This window comes from Propithecus coquereli, unplaced genomic scaffold, assembly GCF_000956105.1.
Source record: "Propithecus coquereli isolate 6110/MARCELLA unplaced genomic scaffold, Pcoq_1.0 Scaffold301, whole genome shotgun sequence".
Taxonomy (NCBI): Eukaryota; Metazoa; Chordata; class Mammalia; order Primates; family Indriidae; genus Propithecus; species Propithecus coquereli.
The window spans coordinates 328,786-355,121 of NW_012148631.1; the positions used below are offsets into that span (position 1 = coordinate 328,786).

The 26,336-nt window shown below is 45.8% G+C and overlaps 1 protein-coding gene across 2 annotated transcripts in view; it reads right to left on the reverse strand.

The window, feature by feature from the left end:
- SLIT3 (slit homolog 3 (Drosophila)) overlaps nt 1-26,336 on the reverse strand; it is a 593,250-nt gene that overhangs the window by 179,656 nt on the left and 387,258 nt on the right. For both annotated transcript variants that reach the window (XM_012649737.1, XM_012649736.1), the window contains exon 5: nt 16,305-16,376. In XM_012649737.1, the coding sequence (XP_012505191.1) occupies nt 16,305-16,376 (72 nt within the window). The remainder of the gene's footprint in view (nt 1-16,304; nt 16,377-26,336) is intronic.

Genomic DNA, 26,336 nt, shown 5'->3' on the forward strand with positions numbered 1-26,336 from the left:
TTGTTAGGTAGATTAAACCTCAATAAAGTTGATTGAAAAATCATCTAAATTCCTGTCACTTACAGTTAACACATCGCTAGCATTTGGTTTATGTCCCTCAGACTTTTTTCCCCCATGCAAATGTAAACATATATAAAACTATATTCAAACTTTTAAATATACCTCTCAATTTTTTTTAAATTAAACCAGAACTTATGGTTTGGTAATCTGCTTTTTTGAAAAAAACTTAATGTATTTGTTAGATTCTTCAATATTTTAATTCCTTATCTCAAACTGTTTTCTTGTTCCTAAGAAACAGAGGTCAGCTTCTCCTCCCCACCCACCCCAGGTGTAGGTAAAAAATCATCCTGCTAGAGTAACCAAGTTTGAGGAAGCTCTGTGAGTCTCGGCATTTCTTTTTTTAGATGCCTTTTTCCTTCTTCCTACAAGACGTGCGGATTAAACTGGCCCAGGACAGATGGCAGCCGGCTCACGGCCTAGCTGGGGTCACGTTTCCAAGGCGCAGGCCGAGTCAGCATTAGCTGACTCCATCCTCTGCTTGCAGGGCACTCACAGGGAGAGACCCAAAAAGGCTCCAAAGAAAACCAGAGGTCCTCCACCCTCCACTGTTTTGCGGAAACAAAAGCCTCAAAGTAGCTGAAAAGGAGGCTTTGTTCCAGAGGAGGCCCTCCCACTTTCTCCAATCCATCGTCAGGCTGTGGGGCCTCCTGGCTGACAACATTCCAAGGGATTGACAAATTAAGAGCAATAAAGGCTCGGGCATGAGGCACAAAGGAGTCAATGTGAGCCACAACCGGCTCCTCTCTCACTCCCAATTTTGGGCAGATGCCAAACAGCACGCAGGAAAAATCCAACACAGACAAGACACTTGCCCAGCATGCGTGGTGGATTCCCTCCTTTTAAGCCTCCAGGCCTCTTCACTCTCATTTTAATTCTAGACTGATTTCCCCTCATTGTTTTAAGAATTGTTAACAGTTTGAGTCAGATAAATGTAGGTTCATATTTCAGCTCTGCTGTGTGACCCTGGACAAACCACCTAACCTTGCTGAATCTAAGTTTCTTCATCGTCACAAGAGGGATAATCTCACCAACCTGATTGGGTTGTTGTAACAATTAAATGAAATATAATGATTAACATCTGAGGTGCTTACTGTATGTCAGTGCTAACTCTTTTACGAATGTGGTCTGACTTAGGCGCTACCTTCAGTTTCCGTGAAGGAACCAAGCTCACGGAAGTTAGCGACTTGCCTAAGACCAGCAGGGAGGATGAGACTCAAACACAGATCTCTCCTCTTTTCCACGCCAAGTCCTTTACTCAGCATGCCAGTGGTTACAGAATCAGCTGAAGTGCAGGTTAAACATGCAGATTGCTGGGGCTTGACCAGAAATTAGGATTCATTCAGTCATTAACAGGGCTCAGGAACTTGCATTCTTTTTTTTTTTTGAGGGCCTTGCCCTGTCACTCAGGGTCTCGATCTGTCACTCCTGCTGGAGAGCAGTGGCACAATCAAGGCCCACTACAGCTTCGAACTCCTAAACTCAAGTGATGCCCCTGCCTCAGCCTTGAGTAGCTGGCACTAGAGGTACACGTCAACATGCCTAGCTAATTTTTAGATTTTTTGGAGCAACAGTGTCTCACTATGTTGCTCGGGCTGGCCTTGAACTCCTGGCCTCAAGCGATCCTCCCACCCTGGCCTCCCAAAGTGCTGGGATTCCAGGAGTGAGCCACCTCACCTGGCCAGGAACTTACACTCTGAATAAGGTTCAGGAGATTCTGGAGCAGGTGGTTTTCAAACTACATTTTGGAAACGTTGCACATAGCTATAATGAAACCATGCAATTATGAGTTTATAATTATTACTTTAAAAAACAAATGGAGGAAAAATTCAGGGTGGGCCAGGGATAGAGGAAGGAAGGGAACTACAGGACTGGTGAGTTGTTGACTCTGCTCAGTTCTCAAAGAACAGGCAGACAATGACGGAGCCGAGATGATGCTGGTGACAAGGGAGGCACAGAGACAGATGTGTGTGTATTGAGTAAACAATCTGTTTAAATAAATAATGATGAGTAGAGCTAAAGAATGTGCGGGTCCCTCAGTATCTGGGAGGCTTTGAGATGCTTCAGGGAAAATGACCAGTGGCGTGCGACTTTGAAAGAAGTAGGGCAAAGTCGCCCACTTCAGCAGTGGGCCAGGACCATAGCTCGATGGAGCAACCCAATTCCTGGCAGAGCGTTCAGCCTCAAAACACTACAGGTTGTGGTGGAAATGGAAGTTCAAGTCCAGAGTCCGTGCTCTGCTTAGTGCAATTAGCAATGGTCCATGTGAATTGGTCTCAGCAGGATCTGCTCTCTAAGTTATCTCTCCCCAGTCTTCTTGATCGCCTCATCAGAGTCACTCTTGCAAGGCCTTCAGAAGCAGGTGGATTTTAACTGGTTTAAGGGATTATGGCATTCCTACTTGCCAACAGGATGAGATTACTGACACCTGAGACTGCAGGGCAAACCATCAGAATGTTCCATTCCCTTCCTTGGCCTACGACAGCAGGCTCACCCCAGGAAATGGGAGGCACGGTTTATGTCGGAGGCCTGTGGTTGAATCTGACCCACAGATAATTTGATTTGGCCTGCAAAAGTGTGGACAATCAACGTTCAAAAAGATTTTGCATTAGGTGCCAGCATCTCAAAACCAGATGATTTCACGTAAAAATTTAAAGGTCTTGTTTCTTTCACAGATGTGAAAAGAATTTGTGAAAGCTGGGCCTATGTATACATTTGCTAAAACCGACCGGCAGTGATGTTCAGATGGAGCGCATTCTCTCCAGTTAGCCACACTTACTCCCTACACAGCACTCAGGCTGAACCCAAGTGCCATTTGTCAATTAATTCAATATTTGAGTTCACAATCCCTTATCGAAGTGTTTATCTTGAACATACTGGATCAGAGAAAATCCCAAGTCCACAAAACCAAACCCGAAAACTCTCTCCCTCTCCTCCAACCCCACAAGCCAATAGCCCAACTGTGAGATAATCTCCTTTTGCATCAATGATGGTGGAAGGATGCGTGAGAATGGGGTACAGTATAGTAACATTGTATTTATTGAACATATACTTTGTGCAAAGCTCTATCCTAAGTCCTTTCCATTTATCATCTCATTTAACTTTCACATCAAAAATTATGGCTTGAAGGTTAATCATCTTTGTTTTACGAAAAATGAAGGCTTAGGGAGGAGGAGCAGCGTGTTATGCCTAAGGTCACCAGCTAGCAAGGCACAAAGAGAACACCCCAACTATTCTATTGGAGACTGGGGCCTTTCTAGGGTAACAGGTAGACTGGTAACTCTTCCTTTAAGTTGGTTCTACATAGTGACAGGACTCTCTAGAAGCTTGTAGAACTAAGGAAGCAGGCCTATGGGGACAGGAGGACACACACCATGTCTAAGAGGGAAGCTGCAATTTGGCTCAGCCTGCTGTTGCCATGCAATACCGGGTGTCCACTATTAACACATCTGATTTCTCTAGAGAACCTGGAAATCTAGATTTTCAAGCAAATTTACTGATTTTCGAAACCCCATAACGAGGAAATAAAACATGTCTAGAGGTGGGATTTGGTCTACGGTTTTTGACTTTCATTAAATACCTTTCTATGCCTAGGCAGCATAGCATAGTCCCTCAGGACACAGGTTATAGATTTAAACTCTCTGAGTTCAAATCCCAGCTCTGCCACTTATTAACTATGTGACCCTGGGTAAATCACTTCACTTTTCTGTGCCTTAGTTGTATCATCTGTAAACTGGTGATATTAACCATTAGGCTGTCATGAGGATTAAATGAGATAATAGGTAGAAGTTATTAAGAACTGTGTCTGTACATATTCAGGGCTCTATGAGAACTTACTACCTACTAAGAAGGAGTTCTCTGAGATTCTACTCCTTTCTTGAGACACGTTCTGTTTATATGGGGTGTGTGGGCAGGGGGTAAATTTTACACCATTTTGGGGTAAATTACAAGCTTTAGTAAGAATCTCAGACAAATACCCCCTCCCTGAGCCCAAGAAATGGTGGTGTCCCTATGAGCAGAAAAAGAAATGCAACCTTCAGAATAGAATGCTCATTAGCTGGAAAATCCGAGAACCGCTGCCGGACTCTGCACTGTGTAAAACAACCCCTTTCCACTGGACGCTTATTTGTCTGGCTAGGTAGTTTCCCTGGCAGACACAGTACCCAAGAACTGATCATCGGCATTTAGAAGTAATTTAGGATTGCGCACTTGTGCCTGGGGACTGGTTATAGAGAGAGTTTTAAAGAAGAATGTTAACAACGGGAAAATAATAGCTGTCGGTGTAAATGGACACGTCGTAACACGTCCGTTTACAGAGCTGAAGGCTGCGGCAGACACAGAAGTGCTTTGCTTTGGAGCGGCAGGCGCTGCGCAAGTGGACGTGTCGGGTCTGATACAAGCCTGCCCTGAAACAGCAGCTCCAATAAAAGACCCACACGCACCAGGAGCAGCACCGCGGCTGAGATCTCAGGCTCTGAAAACTACTGTCCCGCACCCGGCACAAACAACTTCTTTATCCAGCCAGCAAATATTTTTTGATCACTGGCTAACCAAGTCTTCTTCAGCTCAGCCTTTAAGAACTCTCCTTCCAGAACCAGCCATTCCCCCAGATGCAAAGCAGTTTATCTGGGGCTATGAGAGGGAAGGAAGATTGGGCGAGAAAGCTGGTTGCATTCAGCCCGCAGCAGAAATCCCTGATCTGTCTGTCCTAAGGTTGCCTGAAAGATTTCAAAAGCCCTCAGCCCCATTCCAGATAATCACTTCTCAGTCAACACCCAACTTTTCTCTTTTCTTTTCCTCCAATGATAAGCCCAGCCGAGACCCTCAATCTTGGAGCCCAGCTGGGAGCCAGAGACCTAGTGTTATCCTGATTCTCTTTCCTGCTGTCCCCACCTGGCGCTGGCTTCTTGATTCTGCTGTTGAGTTTTGTCTCAACGACAAAATCTAGTTCCTCCCTGATGGAACTTGGTCTCAAAGAACCATCAAACTTTACAATCTGAACAGACCTGAAAGATTATCTATGGAGTCCAGTGATGTGTTTCCAGCCTGTTTTTTTTTTCCTTTCCGGTAGGCTCTTAGTGACACAAAATCTCATGCTGCGCCCCAATGTCTAAAAGAGGCGATTTAAATCTTTAGCATTATTGAAAAGTAAACTTTTTATCTGTGGCCTCTTGAAGCACTAGGGTTTCTCTGAACACAGTTTGCAATCCCTTGATCACCTGTCGATGGTTTATTTTAACAGATGAGGAAACTGAGATGAAGGGGTTAAGTGACAGCCGGAGGACAGTACTAGTATTGGTTTTGTATGGTTGCTATAACAAATTACCACAAACTTAGTGGCTCAAAAAAAACCATTAGTTTATTTTGGAGGTCAGAAGGTTAGAGTTTGGAGGTCAGGTTAGGTTAGAGTTTGGAGGTGAGAAGTCCTAGATCGATTTCCCTGGGCTACTGTCAAGGTGTTGGCAGGACTGTATTCCTTCTGGAGGCTCAAGAGATCAGTCTGTTATCTTGCCTTTTCCAGGATATCCTCATTCTCCCGGTCACACAGCCTTTTCTCTCTTCCTCCTTCCAACACACGCCTTTTTTCTTATAAAGACCCTTCTGATTACATTGGGTCCACTCAAATAATCCAGGATAATCTGTTCCAAGATCCTCACTTTAACCACATGCACAGAGTCCTTTCTGCCACGTAGGGTACAGATGCACGTGTACTGGGGATGAGGATGTGGACATTTCTGGAGGGGCCATTCTTCAGCCCACCATAGGCAGGCAGCAGTTAGCAGCAGAGCAGTGACAGCGAACAGGACTCCCGGGCTCTGTGGTACTTTCTTCTCACTGGGGACAAGGGGCGGGGATGGGGTGGGGAAGGCATGGCCCTCTTTTTCTCTGACCTATTTTATACCTGTCCCATTATAAGCCATGAGTAAGAATTGGCCAGCCCCACTCAAAGAAATAAGAGAAGGAGTGATGAAGTTAAATATTCCTAAAAGTTAGGGTTATCTCGGAGTTAGGATACTCTACACATTGCCTTTGTCTTTGGATATGCATTTGTCTAGGAAGGGGAGACTTAGTCTCTTAGATATGACAACCTGAGTCGAATTAATTTTCAGAGATGGCATAAAAGCAGCAATAAAAATTAGTAGTCTTCCTAACTACACTATGGGGAGGGTAATATTATTTCCACTTAATATCTGGGGAAACTGAGGCTGAGAAAGAGATCTGCAATTTGCTTAAGATCACATCGGTGGTAAGAGCCAGGATTTGACTCCAGGCAGCTTGACTCGGGAACCTGAGTCATTACCTAACCATTACCTAACATCCTCAGCGTCTCCACAGAGAACACAGCCCCAGGCCTGGGCAGGTTCTTGGGACCACAGAGAGACAAAGTCCCTCTCTGAAGGAGAGACTCTCACCCCCCTACCTCCCCTTGTCCCTGAGAAACCCCGTCTGGTCCTGGTTTCCTGCTGCCTTGCCCCATGGCACTTATATATGTGGGGTGTCATTCACCCTCTCCCAAAGAAGAAAACAGAAGACTCTTGTTTTTAGAGTCAGGAAAACTGGATAAATGTAAGTTGTGAAAAGAAGAAGGGATTTACCTGCACATTTAAAAGCTCACACCTTAGGGCTCGGGGAAACGGAGGGAAGGATGAAAAGGTGGAGCACAGGGGATTTGAGGGCAGTGAAACCAACCTGTATGATACTGTAATAGTGGACACATGTCATCATACATGTGTCAAAAGCCATCCAATGTACAAATCAAAGAGTGAATCCTAATGTCAACTATGAACTTTGGTTAATCATGTATCAATATTGGGTCAGCAACTGTAACAAACACAACACAATAATGCAAGATGTTCATAGTAGGAGAAACTGTATCTGTGTGTTGAAGGTATATAAGAACTCTCTATACTTTCTGCTCAATTCTTCTGTAATCCTAAAACTGCCCTAAAAAATATAGATTAAAAAAAAAAAAAAAAAGAAGCTCACACTTTCAAACAATCTTGATGGTCTTTTCAGACATTCTTTCCCAACTATGACCAGCACAGCCTACTCCTGCTTTGGGTCTTGGCTGGTGCTGGAGGCCAGATATGCTCTTCCAACATTCCCCACTGATCTGTCTGTTTCCACTGTTTCCTTCAAGACAGCACTCCATGCTTACCAAATCTCAAAGTTTTTCCTGGCTAACCACTCAGAAAAGCACCAACTGAGAGTGCAGACTCATCCTGAGACCCTGTCCCTAGCCTTGCCAGGACCAGCTCTGCTGCCTTGGAAGAGTTGCTGAATTTCTTTCAGCCTTAATTTTCCTTCTGTATCTAGAGGGAAGTAAACTTTCCTCTAATGATCCTGCAAGACTGTTGTGGTAGTTAAATGAGATAATACATATGAAGGCTTTGTGCAAACCATAAAGCATTAGATAAATGTAAGGCACATAGTTTCCCTGTTGGACTCCTCAATAGTGTTCTCCTCATTTTATACATTAGGAGACATTAAGAAATTTTCCCAAAGTCACACAAGTAGTAAGCAGCAAAGCTGGAATTAAAAAAAAAAAAAAAGACCGGGTGTGGTGGCTCACACCTGTAACCCCGGCGCTCTGGGAGGCTGAGGGAGTAGGATTGCTTGAGCTCAGAAGTTCAAGACCAGCCTGAGCAAGAGGGAGGCCCTGTCTGTATAGAAAATTAGAAAAATTAGCTGGGTGTGGTGGCATGCACCTATAGTCCCAGCTACTCGGGAGGCTGAGGCAGAAGGATCGCTTGAGCCCAGGAGTTTGAGGTTGCAGTGAGCTATGATGATGCCACTGCATTCTACCCAGGGTGACAGAGATTCTGTCTCAAAAAAAAAGCCTCCAAAACTCAGACTTTTAATCCCTATCAATTGATCCCAACAAGATAAAGAATCAGAACATCAACAGTTACTAGAGTCTCAAAGTGTGATCTCCACGGTAATACTCATCTCCTCTCTTCTTAACCCCCTTACATTTCTCTTTGGAGCTGAAAATATCCAGGCAATAGCTCAATCCAATGGCAAATGTCTCCTAAGGCCCCTGAGCCCAACTCCGAGGGACTCAGAATGACTGTGCCTCCTTGCCAGAGCATAGGAAAAATGGGATTCTATTGTACATGTTTATTTTAAACACCTTGCTTGCTCTGGATCTAGGGCTCAAAGGGGTTAAATATCCGTGATGAGTTAAATAAAATTTGGAACACAAATCAAATTGTCCCAGATAAGAAATTTTAATGCTGGATTAAGAATAACAGTCTCCATTATCCCTCTAAAACATGAAGGCTTTTCTGGGCTGGTTCTTGCTGCCTTGAATTTATTCTTCTTTGCTAAGATATAATCATGCCCTTTCATTCAGGGTTTTAGCTGTTCTTTAAATGCTGGAGTCCCTTTGTTCTTAAAGTCATTAATTCTTTCACTCATTCATTGTTTATTGAACACTTACTATGTGCCAGGCATAGGATGAACTCTCGAAAACAAAACAGTGAGCAAGGCAGATTTGACCTCTCCCTTTACCTACCTTACAGGGTATTGTGGGAGAAAGACAACTGAATAGACAGAACTTAGGGGGGAGTGTTTTAAGAAATACACAAAGCCTGACAGAGGACCTCTGATACAATCTATAACACTGTGTAATCTTGGCCTGGAAGGAATTCTACTTGTTACCCACGCAACTTCCAACCCCTGCCACAAGTTCTGGGACAGGGCACTTACCACCAGCCTCTCTTTGCCTTTGGATAATGCTATATCATATCTTTTTCAGACAAATGGAGTCTAATTTACCTGCCTCTTCCACTATTTTTCTCATTTCACGGAATTTACTTTAACTAATCAATTGGTATTTATAGAGCACTTACGCTGTTGGCCACAGGGCAGATCGAGAAGAGCACCCCAGGGAGTGCTTATCATGTTGTATATGTTCCTTGTGTATCTGTGTGTCTCCCTCTGTAGACAAAAATTCTCAAGAGCGGAGACTGTATCTTATTCATCATCTTATTTCCAGGACTTGCTTTAAAAGGTCTGGCAAGAGTAAGGGGTCAATGATGATTTGTGGAAGGAAGAATGAAAAAATGGGAAGGGCAGAAGGAAAGAAGGTAGGGAGCGAGGAAGAGAGGGAGGGAGGGAAAAAGGGAGGGAGAGAAGGAGGGAGAAAGGAAGGGAGGGAGAGAGGGAGAAACGGGTGGGGGGAGTCGGGGGGTGGAGACACAGAGAGCCCATGAGCGAGCACGGGAACACAGCCACATGAGCACCAGGCAGACTCAACCCCTTTCTTCTTCTTTTTTTTTAAATTTCAGAATATCATGGGGGTACAAACACTTCAGTTACATATATTGCTTTTGCACGGCCCAATTCAGAGCTATAAGCATGCCCATTCCTCAGAAAGACGCGACCCTTTTCTGTAGGTAGTGTATTCAGGTAGCACTTAGCAGATTGGGGTCAGTCCACCCTCCCCCAGCAGCAATTCAGAACTGACACACTCGACCAGGAAGGCAAAGCACCAAAGGCTGGAGAACGTGCTGCACCTTGGGGAGGTGATAAATCCACGTGCGCCTTGTTGAGAATAAGCAGATTTCCCCAAATTCCCCTTCGAGCCGCAGCATCCCTTTCGTGATGAGAGCCAGGCGCCATTGCTGCGTCAGAGTCGGCTTGCACGGAAGTCCACCTCTGCCTCGCTCGCTAAGCCCTGGGGCAGGCACTCAATTCACCTGCCTGCTTACCCCGCAGGACTCTGCCTTTTAGGTCCACTTTACCTGCCTGATTCGGGCCCCAAACTTTCTGAGCAACTGCACGGTCTCCTCACTGGCCACCCTGACTTCAGTCTTTCCTCAGAGGTCCACCCTCCCCGCTGCTGCTGGAGCTATTTTTCTTAAATGAAAATCTGATCAAGCCACTCCTTTATTAGAAACCCTCAGGGGACCCCTGTTGCTCTAGAGATCAGGGGGTTCAAGGTCCTCCCACCCCGCAGCTCCCAGACTCACTAACCTCATCTCTCTGAATTGCCTCTCTTGCTGGCTGTGCACCAGCCACAAATCTCTGACGAGCATCAACTCTTTCACACACCTCCGTTCCTTTGCGTATGTTGGTGATTTTTCACATATTGTTCCTTCTGCTTGGAATGCCCTTCCCCTGGGTGAACTCCTATTCATCCTTCAAGACCCAACTCATGTCATTTCCTGAATGAAGCCCAAATCAAACCTGTCTCCCTGGGCTTCCCCACATACTTGTCCTTATCTCCAGTGAAGCCCACATCCCACTGCTGGTGTATAGTCTACCCCTCACTAGACTGTGAGTTCTTTGGATACAAGGATGACATCTTACTCTTTCTATAAGTATAGCATATATAATATACACTATTTTCATATTAAACATTTTAATAATTGTACATGATTTCTGGTATGTAATAGACCATCAGCAAACACTTGTGAAATGAATAAACAAATTCATTAATACATTTTTTGTCAACTTTACTCTCTGCCATGAACCATTTGGGTACTGGGGACACCACAGTGACTGAAACAGGCATACACATGTTTGTTAAGTGTGACATTCAGAGACAAGGTGGCAAATGAGTGAGTCAGTTTCAGGGGGTCATGTGCACTCTGAAGAAATATAACTGGATAACGGGATAGAGAGGGAGGGCAGTGGGGGGGCAGGAGGTGGCATTTGGGCTGGGACCTGAAGGATCAGAAGGAGCCAGCCACGGACAGGTCTGAGGGTGAAACATCCCACGCAAAGGGAGCAGAAAGTGCAAAGGTCCTGGGGCAGAAAGGGACTTGGGGTGTTCCAGGAATGGAAAGGTGCATGGGAAGCATGAGATAGTGACGGAACCCAGATCATGTAGAGCCTTGCAGGGCATAACTGGGAGTGTGGACGCTGTTCCGGGTGCTATGACAAAACGCATGGCTGCTGTGATTAGCAGGCAGAGATGCTGCCAATGAATGGGTGCTGTGTCCCTCCCCACACCTCCCTCGCCCTCACACAAGATTACCGCCTGCTCACTGGGGCGGAGACAGCCCTCATTAATCTCAGGAAGCAGGAGGGCGGGCAGACGCGGGCAGTGCAGCGACACAGACTAACTAGGAAACACAAAGGCTGCCTGCCCAGCTTTGTTTTGAAAGCGTCAATTCCAAATTCTGCTAGCTGGCAGAGACAGGGGTTATTGATTTTCCCTTCTGGAATGCATGTCCTACAGAGTCCTCGCAAATAGAAACTGAAAAACAGAGGAAAACACAACTGCTGAGAAAGACAGGGCAAGGGGACTTTTTTTAAAAAACAATCTATACCGCGTTCTGTCTTTTTCTTGTTATGCTTTGCTGGATTGTGGAGTGTCCTCTCTCCTTTTTCCCAATTCGTTTCTTTTGTTCCTCTCTCTATGTCTTTCTGATTATGATTTCTTTGTCTTTCTCTCCTTCTCACTCTTGCTCGCTGTGTCTTTGTCCGGTAGCTAGCACCGTGTTTGCATACAGTAGGCATTCCCTACTGGTGTAGTGAATGTTGGTCTCTCCACTGGCCAATCTCTCTGAGGGTCTCTTCCTCCAGACCAATTTTCCATCAAACTGCCTGTCTCTCCTTAAACGTAGCACCTCTCGCCCTTCTAGGCAAGCAGTGAAGAGTGGGACCAGCCCATAAAACCAGCTTTCAGTAGTCGCACAGAGTGGCATCCCCAGATAATTGCTTTTTCTCGCTTCTCTGGAGAAGCAGGAAGCAATTAGGACTTCCTTCCGCTGTCTGGAGGGGCAGGGCGCCAAGTTCCTCCATCGCGAGCATCACACACGTAGCTCCTCAGTTCCACGGGGTTCAGCCACCGCCTCCTGCATCCTTTCTCCTGGCTCCAACAGAAGTGCACACTTGCCCACTTGCTCAGGGGAGTAGGGACTGTGCCCTGTAGCAGCTTCTGTGGTTACTTTTTCATTGCTCCTGTTGCTGGCATGGCTGTGTGGGGAGGCGTCTGTGTAGACAGAAGTGTCTACAGCTAGAGCCCAAAACGTGGCCGGGCGTGTTACTGACGGTAGGCTAGGTGTGGAGGTATAGGCCTAATTTTGTTTGCTGACTTTTACCAAATGACACACATTGATGGAAACTTAATTTTATCATCTGGAAAATGGGAGAATTCCAGTCTCTTCCTTTTTGAAGGGGAATGTCAGAACAAGCAAAGAAAATCTATTGCAAAAGTACATTATTTTTGAAAAAACAGTTCTTGATTTTCTCCTTTTGATAAAGCATATGGCATCACGGATAAGTCCCACTGGTTGTCATTTCACATATCATTTAGTTTGAAGCTTGATACTCTAATAATTTATCTTCTACTCCTATTTTTCTTAACTTAATAGTAGAATAGCTCACACACATGAAGGAGAAGGCCTGGAGGCTGGGGGTGGTTCCCACATGCACTGATGCCAAGGATGTGCATCTCTGGATTTAAAACTTGCTATTCATCACTCACAAGGTAGACAATCTCCATGTGGTAGTAGGAGGAATGTTTCCTTAGCAGGTTTTGCACACATTTAATTTCTGCAAAGTGTCTCCTATTTTCCATGTACTGATGCATATTTAAATGTACAACCTCATTACCACCTCTGCCCAGACACTTCCCCTCCGTGAATTTGCTCCTCAGCTCTGGCCCTATATCTCCAATTACCCACATGACGTTTTCTCTTAGGGCGATAAGATTATTCAGTCTAACTCACTCTTACGAAATCAAGAAAGCTGAGGCCCAGAGATGTAGCATGGCTTTACCACAGTCCTTCAGCCAGCAGACACAGGACAGGAAGGCAGATTCACCGCCTTCCTAGCACGGAGAAGATGCTCTGTCCACAGTGCCTGTCGAAGACCTGCCATCTCTTCATGCCCAACTCGTTGTCTTCGCGCACGGCTCTTCCTCCCGATCTTCCCATGTCTATGAGGTAGAAGCTCCAAGTAGGCACAGCTCACGGTTCTATGTATCTTACTCTCTGCTGTTTCCCCCGGGACTGGCGTTTGGTAGGAACTCAAAAAATATTTTGATGACTGCGTGGGTGAACGACTATGAGAATTTGCCCTCTTTCTCTGTACTGTCTGAACGTGGAACTCATCACTTGCGCTTCCTTTTCCCTGGCCTCTCATGACTCATGGATGGCCGAGCTCTGCTGACTTGGTCTCCAGCAACCGCTTGCTTTGGACCCCTCCTCTTCGCTCCCACCTGTGATCCTGACCCCTCCCGTGAGACCACAGCCTCATCTCCTGCCGCTGGCCTTTCCTCCTTCCACCCCCTCCCATCCTCGGCTCCCTCCTCCAGAGTCAGTGACCTTTCGTCATGACCTCTCCCGGGTCACAAGCCATCCACCCGCCTTCCCCGTCACCCTCCTTTCAGGCAAGGCCCTCGCCCAGTCGGTCTCCACCCCTCTTGCTAACCTTATTACCTACTGGTCCACCTCAGAATCCCGCCACTCCCACGAGGCGTCTCATTTGTGTCCCTTGAAACACACCCTATACAGTTTCGCCTCCACACTTCACACACACTTTTTGTGTGTAAAGCTTATTTACTCTCTGAATTCTCAAATCTTTCAGGCCCAGCCCAAGTCTTTACCATTATAACGACAAAGGAATATAGCAGCCACAGTAGCTAGAACTGTCCAAATAAATACCTTCAGTGGGTCGAGCATAGTACCGAGTCATCCGTATGTATTATTTTATTAATTTTTATTCACGAAAACCCTAGGAGGTAAATCCAGTTATCATCCTCATTTTACACGGTGATAACCTGGGCTTGTAAGTGCCAAGTGAGGTACCTAAGGTCGCAGACTCGGCACCTAGAACCCATGGAATTCACACGTAATTCTATCAGAATTCAAAACCATGTTTCTAACTGCTGGGCCACATTGCCTAAGCTGTTCTTCTCTGAGTTCTGACGGCCCCTCACTGGGCACAGCCCCTCCTGTGCCAACTTCCGTGCTGACGGGTCTTTTACTGAACATTCTCTTGGATGCACATGTTTCTTGTCCCTAGTTATACTGTAAGCCACTGGAGAACATGAATTATACTTCTATGGCCTCACGGGTCCTGCCAGACAAGTACCTGCTGACTGAACTGATTAGAAGTGTAAAGCCCTCAATCTCCCTTAGGTTTTTCGGGTAAATTCATCGTTAGGCAGTGAGTTTGCTCCTCTCCTTCCTTCCCCCAGGACCAAGTGCTAGGACTGGGTATAAAACCAAAGAATGTCTTCACTGAGTTCAGGCTCCTGACAATGCACATTTGCACGGTCTAGAGAGGGTGGGCCTGACAGCAGGTGCTGGAGTGACTTAGGAGCCTGGGTTTGCAGAATCTTGAAACTTTTAACTCCTGACACCTTCGTGTGGTAAGAGATATTACAGGGAAAAACAAAACAAAACCAAACCAAAACCTAAGAAATCCCAGAAACTATTGAGAACCATTGTGGGATTTAATCACTTTCTTAAGAATCAAAAATGTAGTTGGTCATTATATAGCCCTGCTTGTACATCACTACAATATGTAGTTTTTGTTAACTGACTCATTTAAAATTAGTGTCATGGGATCCGACAGAGGTATCACTTTATGGACGTAAAATGTTCATTTTGGGCTCCATCGTCAGGAAGCCGGTTGACCTTGAGTTAGTCACCGTCCCTCTCTGGGGCTCCATTTTCTTGTGCCCTAACATTCTGGGATGCTAATTAAGATAATCTGTTGGTTTTGGTTCACATACAGAGTCTTGCATTCTTGGAATCCAAGGAACAAAATGCTAGAAAAGCACTCTGAAATGTTAAAAGTGCCAGCCCAAGGTAAGAGAGTACCCCTTATTATTTTTTTTAGTGGTCTTGAAGGTTTGGTTTTTCCACATCTTGCTTTGTCAGGGAGATATAGAGAGTCAGGAAGTTATTTCTTGCGTGAGGCCTACACCTGTCCTACAAAGGAACTCACACTCTCCGTGGCTGGGGCTGTTCCACCCCACCCTGTCCTGCTCTTGGACAAATACTCCCAGAGGAAGCAGCAGGCAGCCTCCTTGTCCCCCAGCCTCTCGCAAACTCCTCTCTGCCTCCCTGTTCTCCCAGCCCGCCTGGGGAGACGCCTCTGCCCTGTGTGTGCTTTGTGTGCTTTGCATGTTAAACACCAAAAGCTTTCCGCTAAGGCCACAGGGGAGGCAGATATCCTGCATCTGGAAGTCATCACCAGCTGCCTTCAGTATGCCAGCAAACGAAAACCCCTGCATCCATTCTAGGGAAAAGTGACAATGTAGTTTAAAAGAAAAAAAAGCCTCCTTCAAGACTTCTCAAGTCGAATCTGGGGCTGCTGGGAGAAGGGCTTGCTCAGCCAAGCCAGACCCTCTCCAAAAGCGCGTTCCAACCCCACGGGGCACAGTTGTTTGGGTAGAGAATTCAGGGCACAGTCCTTGTGAAGGTAAGGGCCCAGATGTCACTGATAAGGAGCAAATAGTGGAAGCCAGGTAGGAAATGACAAGGTTATTTGGCAAGTTCACACATGCAGTGATGGAACAGTTCTGCCTCTTGGCTGTGGCGATGGCTGCACGGATCTAACACGTGGTAAAATCCGCGAAGACCTACCCACGCTCCCTCTCACACACGAGCACCCGAGACTGCCGACTGAAGAATCAGATCTGCGGATTGTACCAACGTCAGTTTCCTGGCACTGATGCTGCGCTATAGTTATGTGAGGTGTGGCCATTGGGGGAAACTTGTACACTGACCTGTCTGCTGTTTTTTTGAAACTTGCTGTGAATCAAGAATTATTTCAAAATAAAAAGTAAAAAGCCAGCAAAAACACCTAGTACAGCGGAAGTGGATCTGGCTATGTCTCCCCAAGTTCCTGGGCTACGAGCCCCAGTGCTCTCTTAAAAGCTGCTGGTAGTCCTGTGAGTAACAGTGAGATCTTCATCACCATCATCCAGGTTCTGATTTATTGAACACTTACTATGTACAAGGCACTAAGGTTTTTTTCAAACATTTTTTCAGTTGCACAATGCCCCCAACACGGCTTTCATCCCCATTTGACACAGATGATAACAATGCCAGGAAAAGCTGACTCGTACTGAGGCTCTAGGGCCAGGCTGGGACCCCGTGGGCACGGGGACGCCAATGCTCACATCTGGGGGTGGAGAACCAGGGAAGGACAGGGCATCCAAGGTATGTTCCTGGGAAATCACTTAAGCACAACCGTCCCACCCCATCCCTTACCCCCCTCTGGTCGGGGAGCCTGAGGTAGCCAGTCTGTAGTGAAGCAAAGAAAACTGCACTTACAGGTTCTTGACGTCGGTGATTCCACGGAACGCCTTCCTCGGAATGCCCTGGATCTGGTTTTCGCTCAGATCTCTAAACAGGAAGAGAAGAGGCACACTGCATTAAAGACCCAGGCCGGCTGGAGGCTTGATCTGCATCTCATTATGATAACAAAATCTCTGGGAGGCTGCCTCCACCATCAGAAGTGTTTGGGGGACTGTTTAGTCTCAGGCCCCAGGCTGCTACAAGCATTCACATTGTTCCTCAAGTGATGGCCTTTGCTGAAATGGTTACCAGGCGGGAGCAGCTCGCCTCTAGGGCGGGCTCTGTGGGTGGTCTTGCACCTCCAGGCCATGAGCCAAGACGCTGGGTTGTTTGTCGCACACACTGTACCCAATTCCCACCTCCCAGAGACAACCCCTTGGCCTCCCCCACCCCCACCCCCACATGGCATTCCTCCCCTAGGCCGGGTCAACACCACTCAATCTCCCATCTCTCTGGGCTGTCCTTTGCTGCTCCTGCCTCTCTGCCTTTGTCATCTGGGATTGGAACACAGCCTGGTCATTCTGATTTTTTGATGGGGGATAACCACTTCTGCTGATTCTAGAGTCCCAGAAACCCCTGGGGGCCTCCTGGATCTTCTTAGTGACAGGCATGATGAATTCAAATTGCATTTCAACAAACTCATCCAAAATGGGGGTCCCATTGGCACCTCATCCAGCATTAAGCAGCCAGCATGTTGCTTTGAGGAGAGTAAAGGATAGAGTGTCAGATCCCGCAGCTGGCTCAAACCTAAGTCCTGTCCTAGGCTTTAAGCATCCCCAAAGCCTCAATTTCCTTCCTAAGAATGATGCAGGCTTTTTGGTTTTGTTTTCTGGTTTTACTTTTTGCTAGACAAAACATGTGTATTTGTTTTTGTTCAGACCTCAAGCCCGCTGGGATCTCAGCGAGTAATCAATCCACAAAGACCCATCAGGCCTCCAGAATGTGCGAAGTAGCCCTATAAGACACTCGGGCCATGCCTCAGCCACGGCCAGTGCTGCACAGCCCTGGGCAGCAGAGGCATCTCTGGGGAGATGGCGTGGAGGAGGGGCAGCATGCAGGGACGGGAGTTAGGGACACAGTCAGCTCTTTATGCTTTCTCCAGATATAAAAGGTGTACATATCACACATGTATATATTCATTACTTTGAAAAGAACACACAGTGAAACTCTCAAATATTAAAGTAAAAAAACCACTCAGACTTAACCACCGCTACCAATTAGGAGTAATATATGTAAGTTTCACCAATATGACCTCATAATATATAGTCTGTTATAACCTATTTTTTTGCCTACTCTATTGAGATCATCTGTCAATGTCATTAACAGTATATGGATGCCAACATTTTTTAATGACTATATATCATCTAATTGTATGAGTGGTTATATGATCCCAAATTACTGGGTGGGCAGTTATCTATTATTTGCCATTTAAAGAAACACTAGGATGAATTTCCCTGCCCATACTTTTTGGGGACACTTGTCCAGCTATTTCCTTGGTACAAGGTCCTGTAAGGAGAACTTGCTGGTCACAGGGTAAACAGGTCCTAGTTGAGTTACCCTACAGATCGTGCCTATGGACGCTCCCATACTGATTTTCCACGGGCAACCAACCAAAACCAAATATGACTCCAAATATATTTGCAAGGAGCGGTCAGACAACCACCCTCCACTAAAACCTGTGCAGTCTAAATGAACATTTTTCAAGGGGTCAGGAGGGAAAACAAAGCAGAAAAGAGGCATCCACTTTTCTGCTTTCCTCTGCTGAGACAAGCTTTGTACTCCGAGCAGCTGGCTAAAACTCACAACACATGAGGCTTGTCTGAGGCCTCTTTCAGGCCCTGAAACAAGGCTGAGAGTTGGGGTAGGGTGCAGGTGTGAGTACTAGTGGCTTCTGGGGCTGGATCACAGAGTGCTCCCCATCTCAAATCCGGTTTCTTCTGTCTGCAACTGATGTAAGTAAATTTAAATGCACAATGAGCCCTGTCGCAGGCTCCCCTGGCCAGGTCTGATTCAATGAGCAGGGCTCCAGCCTGGAGTCAGGGCACTGAACAAAGCCCACGATGACAGCAGAGGTCAGGCGGTGTCACCAAGGCCACTTGGCTGCTCTCCATCAGCCTCTAGAGCAAGGGGCCCAGGTCCTGTCATCCGACTAATGCAATTTCCACCAGGCAGCCGGGCAACCACAGTGGGCCCAGTCTTTTCTGCCGAGTGAAGGGTGGTCTTCAGCCTTTGCCCGCCACCCTCCCAGGTGTGGCTGCTATGTCTGGTCGATCTAGAAGATGAGCTCCACTTGCACTTTTTGTCAAATGGCAGATGACCATGCTCAGGGGCAGGGGAGGAAACAGGAGAGGAGGTTAGAACCACCAGCCTTCACCACGGCTGGGAGCTGGACGAAGGGCACACTTCCCAGTCAATGCATAACCCTTTTGGAGTAGACAGCATCCCGAAACATACCCGAAGGAGTAGCAATTGTACAAAGGCTGGTTTGCAACACGGCGGGTTGAGGAGAGAAGAGCGATATTTAAACGGAAAAATCTGGCGGTATTGCTGGGAGACCTCCCACACAGGCAAAATCCTGCGCTTGGGTGGGGCAGCGCTTTGGTTTCTGCTCAGCTATTTTCTTGCTGTAAATATACCCAGTCTTGTTCCTACTTTAAGGAGCTCAGTTTAAAGCACGACTTTTTTCCCACCTCCTTGTCACTGCTTTTCTCCAATTGAGCAAAACAGTAGATTGCAGGGAATTTATCTGTTCCCCATGACAATCTGCTTGTAAATTTTATTAATTTTATTTTCCATTGAGCCTCTCTTCTCCGGCTAACAATACCGCTGCCATCCATCTGTAGGACTGTATATTGATTTCATAAATACCTCCAGTGGGCTGACAAACTGACAGCTTTAATGGTGTTACTGATGGGGCGTGGAGGAGGGTTCAGGGCTGGGTGCTTCATTTTCGGTAACCGTCCCTTCACAATTATCGCAGCGCCTTTGTGAGGGTTCCTAATAGTGTGTTTATCTCAGCGTGATGCCAGAGCATGGAGCTATTGTTAAGTACTATCCTTGAGAGAGACAAGAGCCACCATTTTCCACTGACACTTAAATAAAAATAGCAAAATCTATCCGTAATGCCCGAGAGCCTAGTTCCGGCCAATTGCTTGCTGGGGTTTCAGTGCCTCACCCTTCGTGAAGGAAGCAGCTCAGGGAGAGGAGGGCAGAGATGCCCAGGAGTGACCAGAGAAGAGGATTTTTTTTTTTTTTTTGACATTAGAAGAAAGGTATGAGGTTGGAGTAGGGGCGAGGGTGGGAGAGACGCTGGGTTTTTCTGGGGAAATAAAGCAAAATGGCAGGTGGGGAAGGCTTTCTTGCTTGAGAAGTGGGGCTAAGGCCTGGGATGTCTTTCTAAATAATTAGGGCTCTGAAAGAAAACGAGAACTGCATTAGCTAAAGTGCATTTTCCAGCTTCTGGAAAATGATTAACTGACTGATTATTCCATCCAAAAACACAAGACCAAAGAGGACTTATTAAGGAGACAGTAAGTCAAATGGGAGTTGGCAAGAACCAATATATCCCCCTTCCAGCCTCCATGCCCCCCCCACTTTTTAATTTACTAAAATGCTTTGGACACAGATTAACTTTCTTCACAAATTTATTATTGCTTCATCTACCTTGAAATGTGAACTGCAGACACTTTGATAAATGGATTGAAAGGCTGTCTAGTTCCAGTGGAGCTTTTGAAATGCTTCCTGGGGCTCTCCCAGCAATGTCAGGTGTGCTTTGTTCTCAAAAGAGCAGTGAACGACAGTCCCCACCTTCACCCCTACCCCTGTAAGGCAAGGAACAGGGCAATGTCTTCCTCTTTGCTCTGGTGGGGACAATGCACTTGTCTTGGTGCATTCACACTACCAGGAAGTCCTATCTGTGTGAAGTGGCAGTTTGTGGAGGGGATTTGCTCCTAGGCGTTAATCCCAAATTGTTGTGAAGTTACAAAATAGGGCTTGGAAGCTTCCCGAAACTTGCGGAATTCTTGTTTCTGAAGTGGGTGGAGCAACTTATGAGCTGTATGATCATGCAAATTACTAAAATGCTCCATGCCTCAGTTTCCCCATCTTTACAGTAGGGCTATTGATTTTACCAAGTTCATGAGTGAATTGTTGAAAATGGAATGAATAAATGAATAAACTTTGCACAGCATCTGCAACACTAAGCATTCAATGAATGGCTGCGTTTACTTCTTGGAGTTTTCCTCCATTTAGCCCTCGATTTAAATGGCTGAAAATGTCTGGTATCAGCACCGCCAGGACATATGCCTTTGACTCTGCAAAGAACAAAACACATAAATGTTGCTATACTCTTTCCGTAAAATCTGATGGAAGGATTAAAGTTTCCCTCATCTGTCATCTAGACAGGATTATCCACATTTGATTCTAAATTCTTTTGGATGAAACAGCAGAGCTGGATTCAGGAAAAAGGTCCGTCTTATGCTGGGTTCTGGCAGAAGCAGTCACTGAGGCCAAGGACTCAGGAGTCGAGTGATTGATTAGTGACATGTTCCCAGGAGAGACCAGTACAGGATGGAAGTGGGACGGTGAAGGGGAATAAAGTGCAATCTGGTAAAGTCTCGGCCTTAACCTCATACCACGGGGAACTCCTGTGTCTGAGCAGGGGAGCTGGGCCTTTGTAGCCCTGCATCAGACAGTTCTCGTTTAGGGACCACCCGAGAGAAAAGCAGGCTCCCAGGCTCTGCCTGCCCTCTGTCATGCTGAGTGAGGTGACTCCAGCAACCCAAGGACAGATTGCCAAAGAGTTCCCAGCTATGAGGCATTAGCAGTGAAGTCCAAAGTAGCAGGGGACAGAAGCTGGCACCAGTAAAGGGGACCCAATTGGACCCACCCCAAAGCATTCACAACAAGGCTTCAAGGACACTTCTCTCGAATCAGCGAGTTCTGCGCAGATTAAAACATCACTCTTAAAAGATGGCAAATCTGGGACCCAGGATGAAGAGGCCACACAGGAAGCTAAGTGACCACAGAAAACTGGAACGGCCCAATCTGGTGTCTGATGAGGTTTATACTTCTTTGTCTACCTCCCTGATCTCCTTGCACGGAGACCAAATATGGTACCTTTTCAGTAACATTAAAAAAAAAATCCATCAACTCTTGATTAGTCAAACTAAAACAGGGGATGGTCTAAAAAGCATTTCTATTTGGAACCATTGTTGGATTTGAGATCAGGGCGGTGGATTACCATTCTGATTCTCTTTTGCCTGAACATATATTAAAATTACTTTCACGTTTTCTGCCTAGTAGGAGGAAACCTGCCTATTGATGCAGTCGGTATCAATCAAAACTCATTTAGGGATTTAAAAATTTCTGACAGATAATCCATGAATCTAAAATTTCTTCTACTCTCAACACTACCATCCTATATAAAGCTGAACTCTTTTTCCCTACCCCCTGAACCCCAACTCCTAATATATAGTATCACTCTGCTCTAGGAACTAAAGGGAAAGATATTGTTTTGCTTACCTTATTTTATACAGCAGGAGGGACAAACACACAGGAAAGATTGTTCCCTGGGGATTTTACAATGTGGACTTCAGGGAGGATTTATCTTAATAGGTACATCTCTTCTGCAGGCAATTTATCTTAATAAGCAAGATTATATGTTTGCAGTTGGGTCACTGTCAAAATCAAATGAGCCCCAAGCATATGTCCCAGCTAAGCAGCCCTGGGACCTTCAGCTGGGTGTCTAGTCAAAGGCATCCTTTGTCTGAGGGAGGTTACAATGGAGTAACTGAATCATTTCCTGAAAGAACTGCCACCTATCTCAGGGATCCAGGGAATCGAAGTATCAATGCGGGATAAAAAAACAAAAACAAAAAAAAACCCAAACAATTATTTCCCACTGCTCCAGTTCTGTTTCTGAATATTTCATTGCAGCAGGAGTTTACGTTTCTTGTTCTTTTCGTGTTAAAAAGTTAATGAATTAAAAAATATCAATAAGAGGTCCTTCTGTTCTGCTTTCTCTGACAAGCTCATTAGAAAAGTCCTCAGCTGTACCATTCAGATGTTTGATATTGGCCAATTAAATGTCAGCTTGGATTTTTATTTCCCACAACAAAAAGGAATTGAACACACCTACTATGTGTTACACCGCATCGGGAGTTAGGATACAGATGGGAACAGTCCCAAGTTCTTGTCCTCCTGGAGTTTACTTTCTCATTCACCCCAGATACAAAGAAATAGACCCTTGACCTACACAAACGTAAAATGAACATCTAGACACTTCAAAAAGCAAGAGCAGCAGTTTCACTGTTGTTTCGTTTTCAGCAAGAAGAGAAGCTACATCTAAACTCACGCTGCAGATTGCTCCCAACCACTGAGCAAAAGATTTTACAGTTTGTTTTACTTAGGACCTGAAATCTTTTTAGATTTTGAAACAGAAAAGGGAAACATGCCCATCCGAATCACTAGGACTCGCAGGGGACGCAAGCTTATTTCACTGGGACTTGGGTTTTGTACTTCAAAGTGGACAGATGGAGTAAAATCAGGACAGTATGAAGATGTTATTAAGAGTCGGCAGGGTATAGGGCAGTGGTTCTCATAGCAGGGTTCATGGTCGATCTGATCAGAGTTTACTGACGGGGCTTTGAAAAAATACAGATTCCTGTTAACTTTTTAAAATTTAAAATTTAAAATGAAAATTTCATTTATGTCTTTATTTTTGAGAGATACATACTGAAATAGTTAAGGATAAAATGATGATGTCTAGGTTTTGTTTCAAAATAACATAAAAGAGGGGAAAATGTACAGAGGTATAGATGAAACAAGATGGGCCATGAGTTGATACTTATTGGAGCTGGGTGATGAGTACAAAGGAGGTTGATTTATCATCTGTGTTTCACTTTTACATATGTGTGAAAATTTCCATAATAAAAAATGAATGCAGATTCCTGGGACCCATCCCAGACCTAATAAATCAGAAACCCTGAGCTTGGGCTCTGGAGTCTAAATCTTGAACAAGTTTGAGAACCACGGGTTGAATGATTAGTGCATCAAGTTAGGAGTAAACTACACATCCCAGTTCTGCTATTTAACAGGCTGTGTGTCTTTAAGAGCATCAGTTCAATTCTTTGAGCCTTGACTTGTAATTCTATGAAATGGGAATAGGTATCACAGACAATGGACAAGTAGTGCTTCCTAAACTCTAACGCAGTACATACAAGCGAACTTCTGTCTTCATTTTCCAGTATGATGTTAACAATACAGCATCCTTACTTCCTTAAGTGTTTTGGTCTGATTTTAGGGAAAATCTTGGGTTCAAGAAAGGCCTCTTGTGTCTCAGGCATGAGACTGCAGATGTTGGGCAAAATGCTTATGGGAAAGATAGAGTCACAGGGCACGGCGGACTCGGGGAGAGTGACATCTAATCTGTATCTTAGAAAGCCACTCAGGAGCCCAGGCGAGGCCGACCTAGAAGGGTAAGAGTCCATGGATGGTCATTCCCTCCCCTGGGAGCCAGAGATGGGGTACAAGAAAACGAAGCACTTTTTGCCTCTGGATTCTCCCAAACTTGCAGGAGAGATTCTAGCTGCTGGGATTAGGGCCTCCCAGACAAGTGACACCCTACAGGTTTCTATTCTAGCAGGGCTGAAATCTGGGAGAAATCAGTGGAGAGCCGGTGAGAAGCAGGACTGAGTAGCCAGGCTGTGATGGACGATGAAGGCATGCAAAGCCAGCACTACGGAGCTAAGGTACTTGTTCCCAGAGAGCTTTCTGACCAAAGGGAAGACAGGAAGCCGCTTTTAGCCGCAGGCTGATACAAAAGGCTGCAGAGGGAGTTTGGATCACTGGTTTGCTCTACAATTAGTTACCAATGAGGGATCCCTTTCTGTCTCTTTCTGGGCCGATGATCTAAAGATTGCAAACTTAAATGCTTCAGGGTGACACAGGTAAATTAAATGAGTGTGTCGGGCTGCGTGTGGATGACAGGAGGAGTCGGCAAGTGAGCTGGGGGCGTGCAGGGCCTATCTAGATTAATTTCCAAAAAAATCAAAACCAAATAACTCTCTGTGCTGGCTAACAGGACACTCCAGCCCTGGGGTGAATTTGACCTGCAGGTGAGGTCTGTGACCAGTGAGGGTACAGAGACTATCGCCCCTCCAGGGGAGATCTAATTCTACAACGGCGCTGTCGCATGGGAATATAATACAAGCCAAGAATGCAATTTAAAATTTTCCCCTTAGCCACATGAAGAACAATAAAAAGAAACAGTTGAAATTAACTTTAATAAAGTATTTTACTTAACTCCATATATCCAAAATATTACCATTTCAACATGTAATCAATATAAAAATTTGCTAATGAAATGTTTCCTTTTCACATTCTTTTTTTTCTTACCAACTCTTTAAAATCTAATATGCATTTTACATACATCTCAATTTGGACTGGCCACCTTCCGAGGGCTCAACAGCCACACATGGCTAGGGCCTACTGCATTGACTACTGCGGTTCTAGAACAAGGGCTAGGAGCTAGATGCTGTAGCTGTGTGGCCTCTCGTTGCCAAGAGAGTGTAAAAGTCTTCAGATGTTGCAGCCAATCTAAAGGAGACTGACGTAGGACTGCTTGGGGGGTTTGGGTAAACCAACAGGACACGTGGAGGGGGCCAGTCAAGGTTGAAAGCCCTGGGTCCAGGGAAGCAAGCCATGGCTTGAAATAGTCCATTCATTCCTCCATTCCTCCTGTGAGCAGAGCACCTCCTTCCAGCCGTAGGATTTAATCTGAATCTTTCCAATCCACCACTCTTCCAGGGCTGGCAGAGTTAACCAACGGTTCCAGTCCAAATAGAAGCTTTCTTCGTTTAATTATCACGTGCAACCCCAACTACGGCTCTTTGTGTTCATGAAACAGCATCGTAATTGACTGATCATCTCCAGGAAACGGCACAGAGGCTGAGCGTCTCAACAGCTCAGTAATCCCTGGGATTATCACAATTTAGTGACTAGGCAGTTAGTTACATTAGAGAGGATTGAGGAGCTCTCATTACCGGTGCAATTATGCCCTCTGTTCTAGTCCAGCCTTCCCTGTATCACTTAGTGGTCCAGGAAACATCAGCAGGGTTCCAACAATGGGCGTCTGACTCCAGAGTCCGCATGTACCTCATTATGTACACTTTGGGGGGATAAAACTGTGATTTTGGTGTCTTCACATTGTGTGCGGAAATCTGATGCTGAAAATCATCTGATTATGAGGATCTAATTGTGTACCTGAGATAGTCCCTTGCCAATTTTTAGGCCCAATGGGATGTTTTGACTTAATTTAGCAACCCTGGTTGGGTGTGGGTGGGGGGTTGTTCACCTGGTTTAAAGGTATGGAGACTGGTGTTTTGCTTTTTCCCTTTGTTTGAAGCTATGTGTTTGCCCAGCGGGATTTGGGAAAGGGAGCCCATTTCTATACAATCCATCCTCCTCCAAGGCTGACATACTGTTCCCCAGCCCCTCCTTCCCCTCCAACCCTCTCCCCTGGCAGCCATCTGAGGCTTTCATCCCTAATTTGATTGTCGTAGCTGACACTGTCAATCTGAAATCCAGTAGCATGTCTAATGCTGGCTGGACGAGGGGAAGGCAGGGGGAGGAGGGGGGAGGCAAATTCATCTCAAGAAGTAGCTTTATGTAAATTGATCCTTTGGGCTGAACGCTGGACCCAGGCATTTGCTGATTAATTGGAGAAGCGTCCTTGTTCCCATGTCTTCTTTAGAGAGATGGCCCAAATTGAGTTCTCCCTTCTTCACAAAGACGTTCCCATGCCAAATAGCTTTTGCAATTAGGAGATGAAACCTTGTGAGCCAGGGGGAGGTGGCGGGGGCGGAAGGTGCGTTTATGGAATTGTTCTGAAATGAAGTGTTTGCATTTGGCCTGCTTCGTGATTAACTGCTGACCTGGGCACCCTCATTTGCCTCCTTGTCTGTGGCCTGATAGCCTAGGTTCAGAGGCATAATATCCCATAGGTGA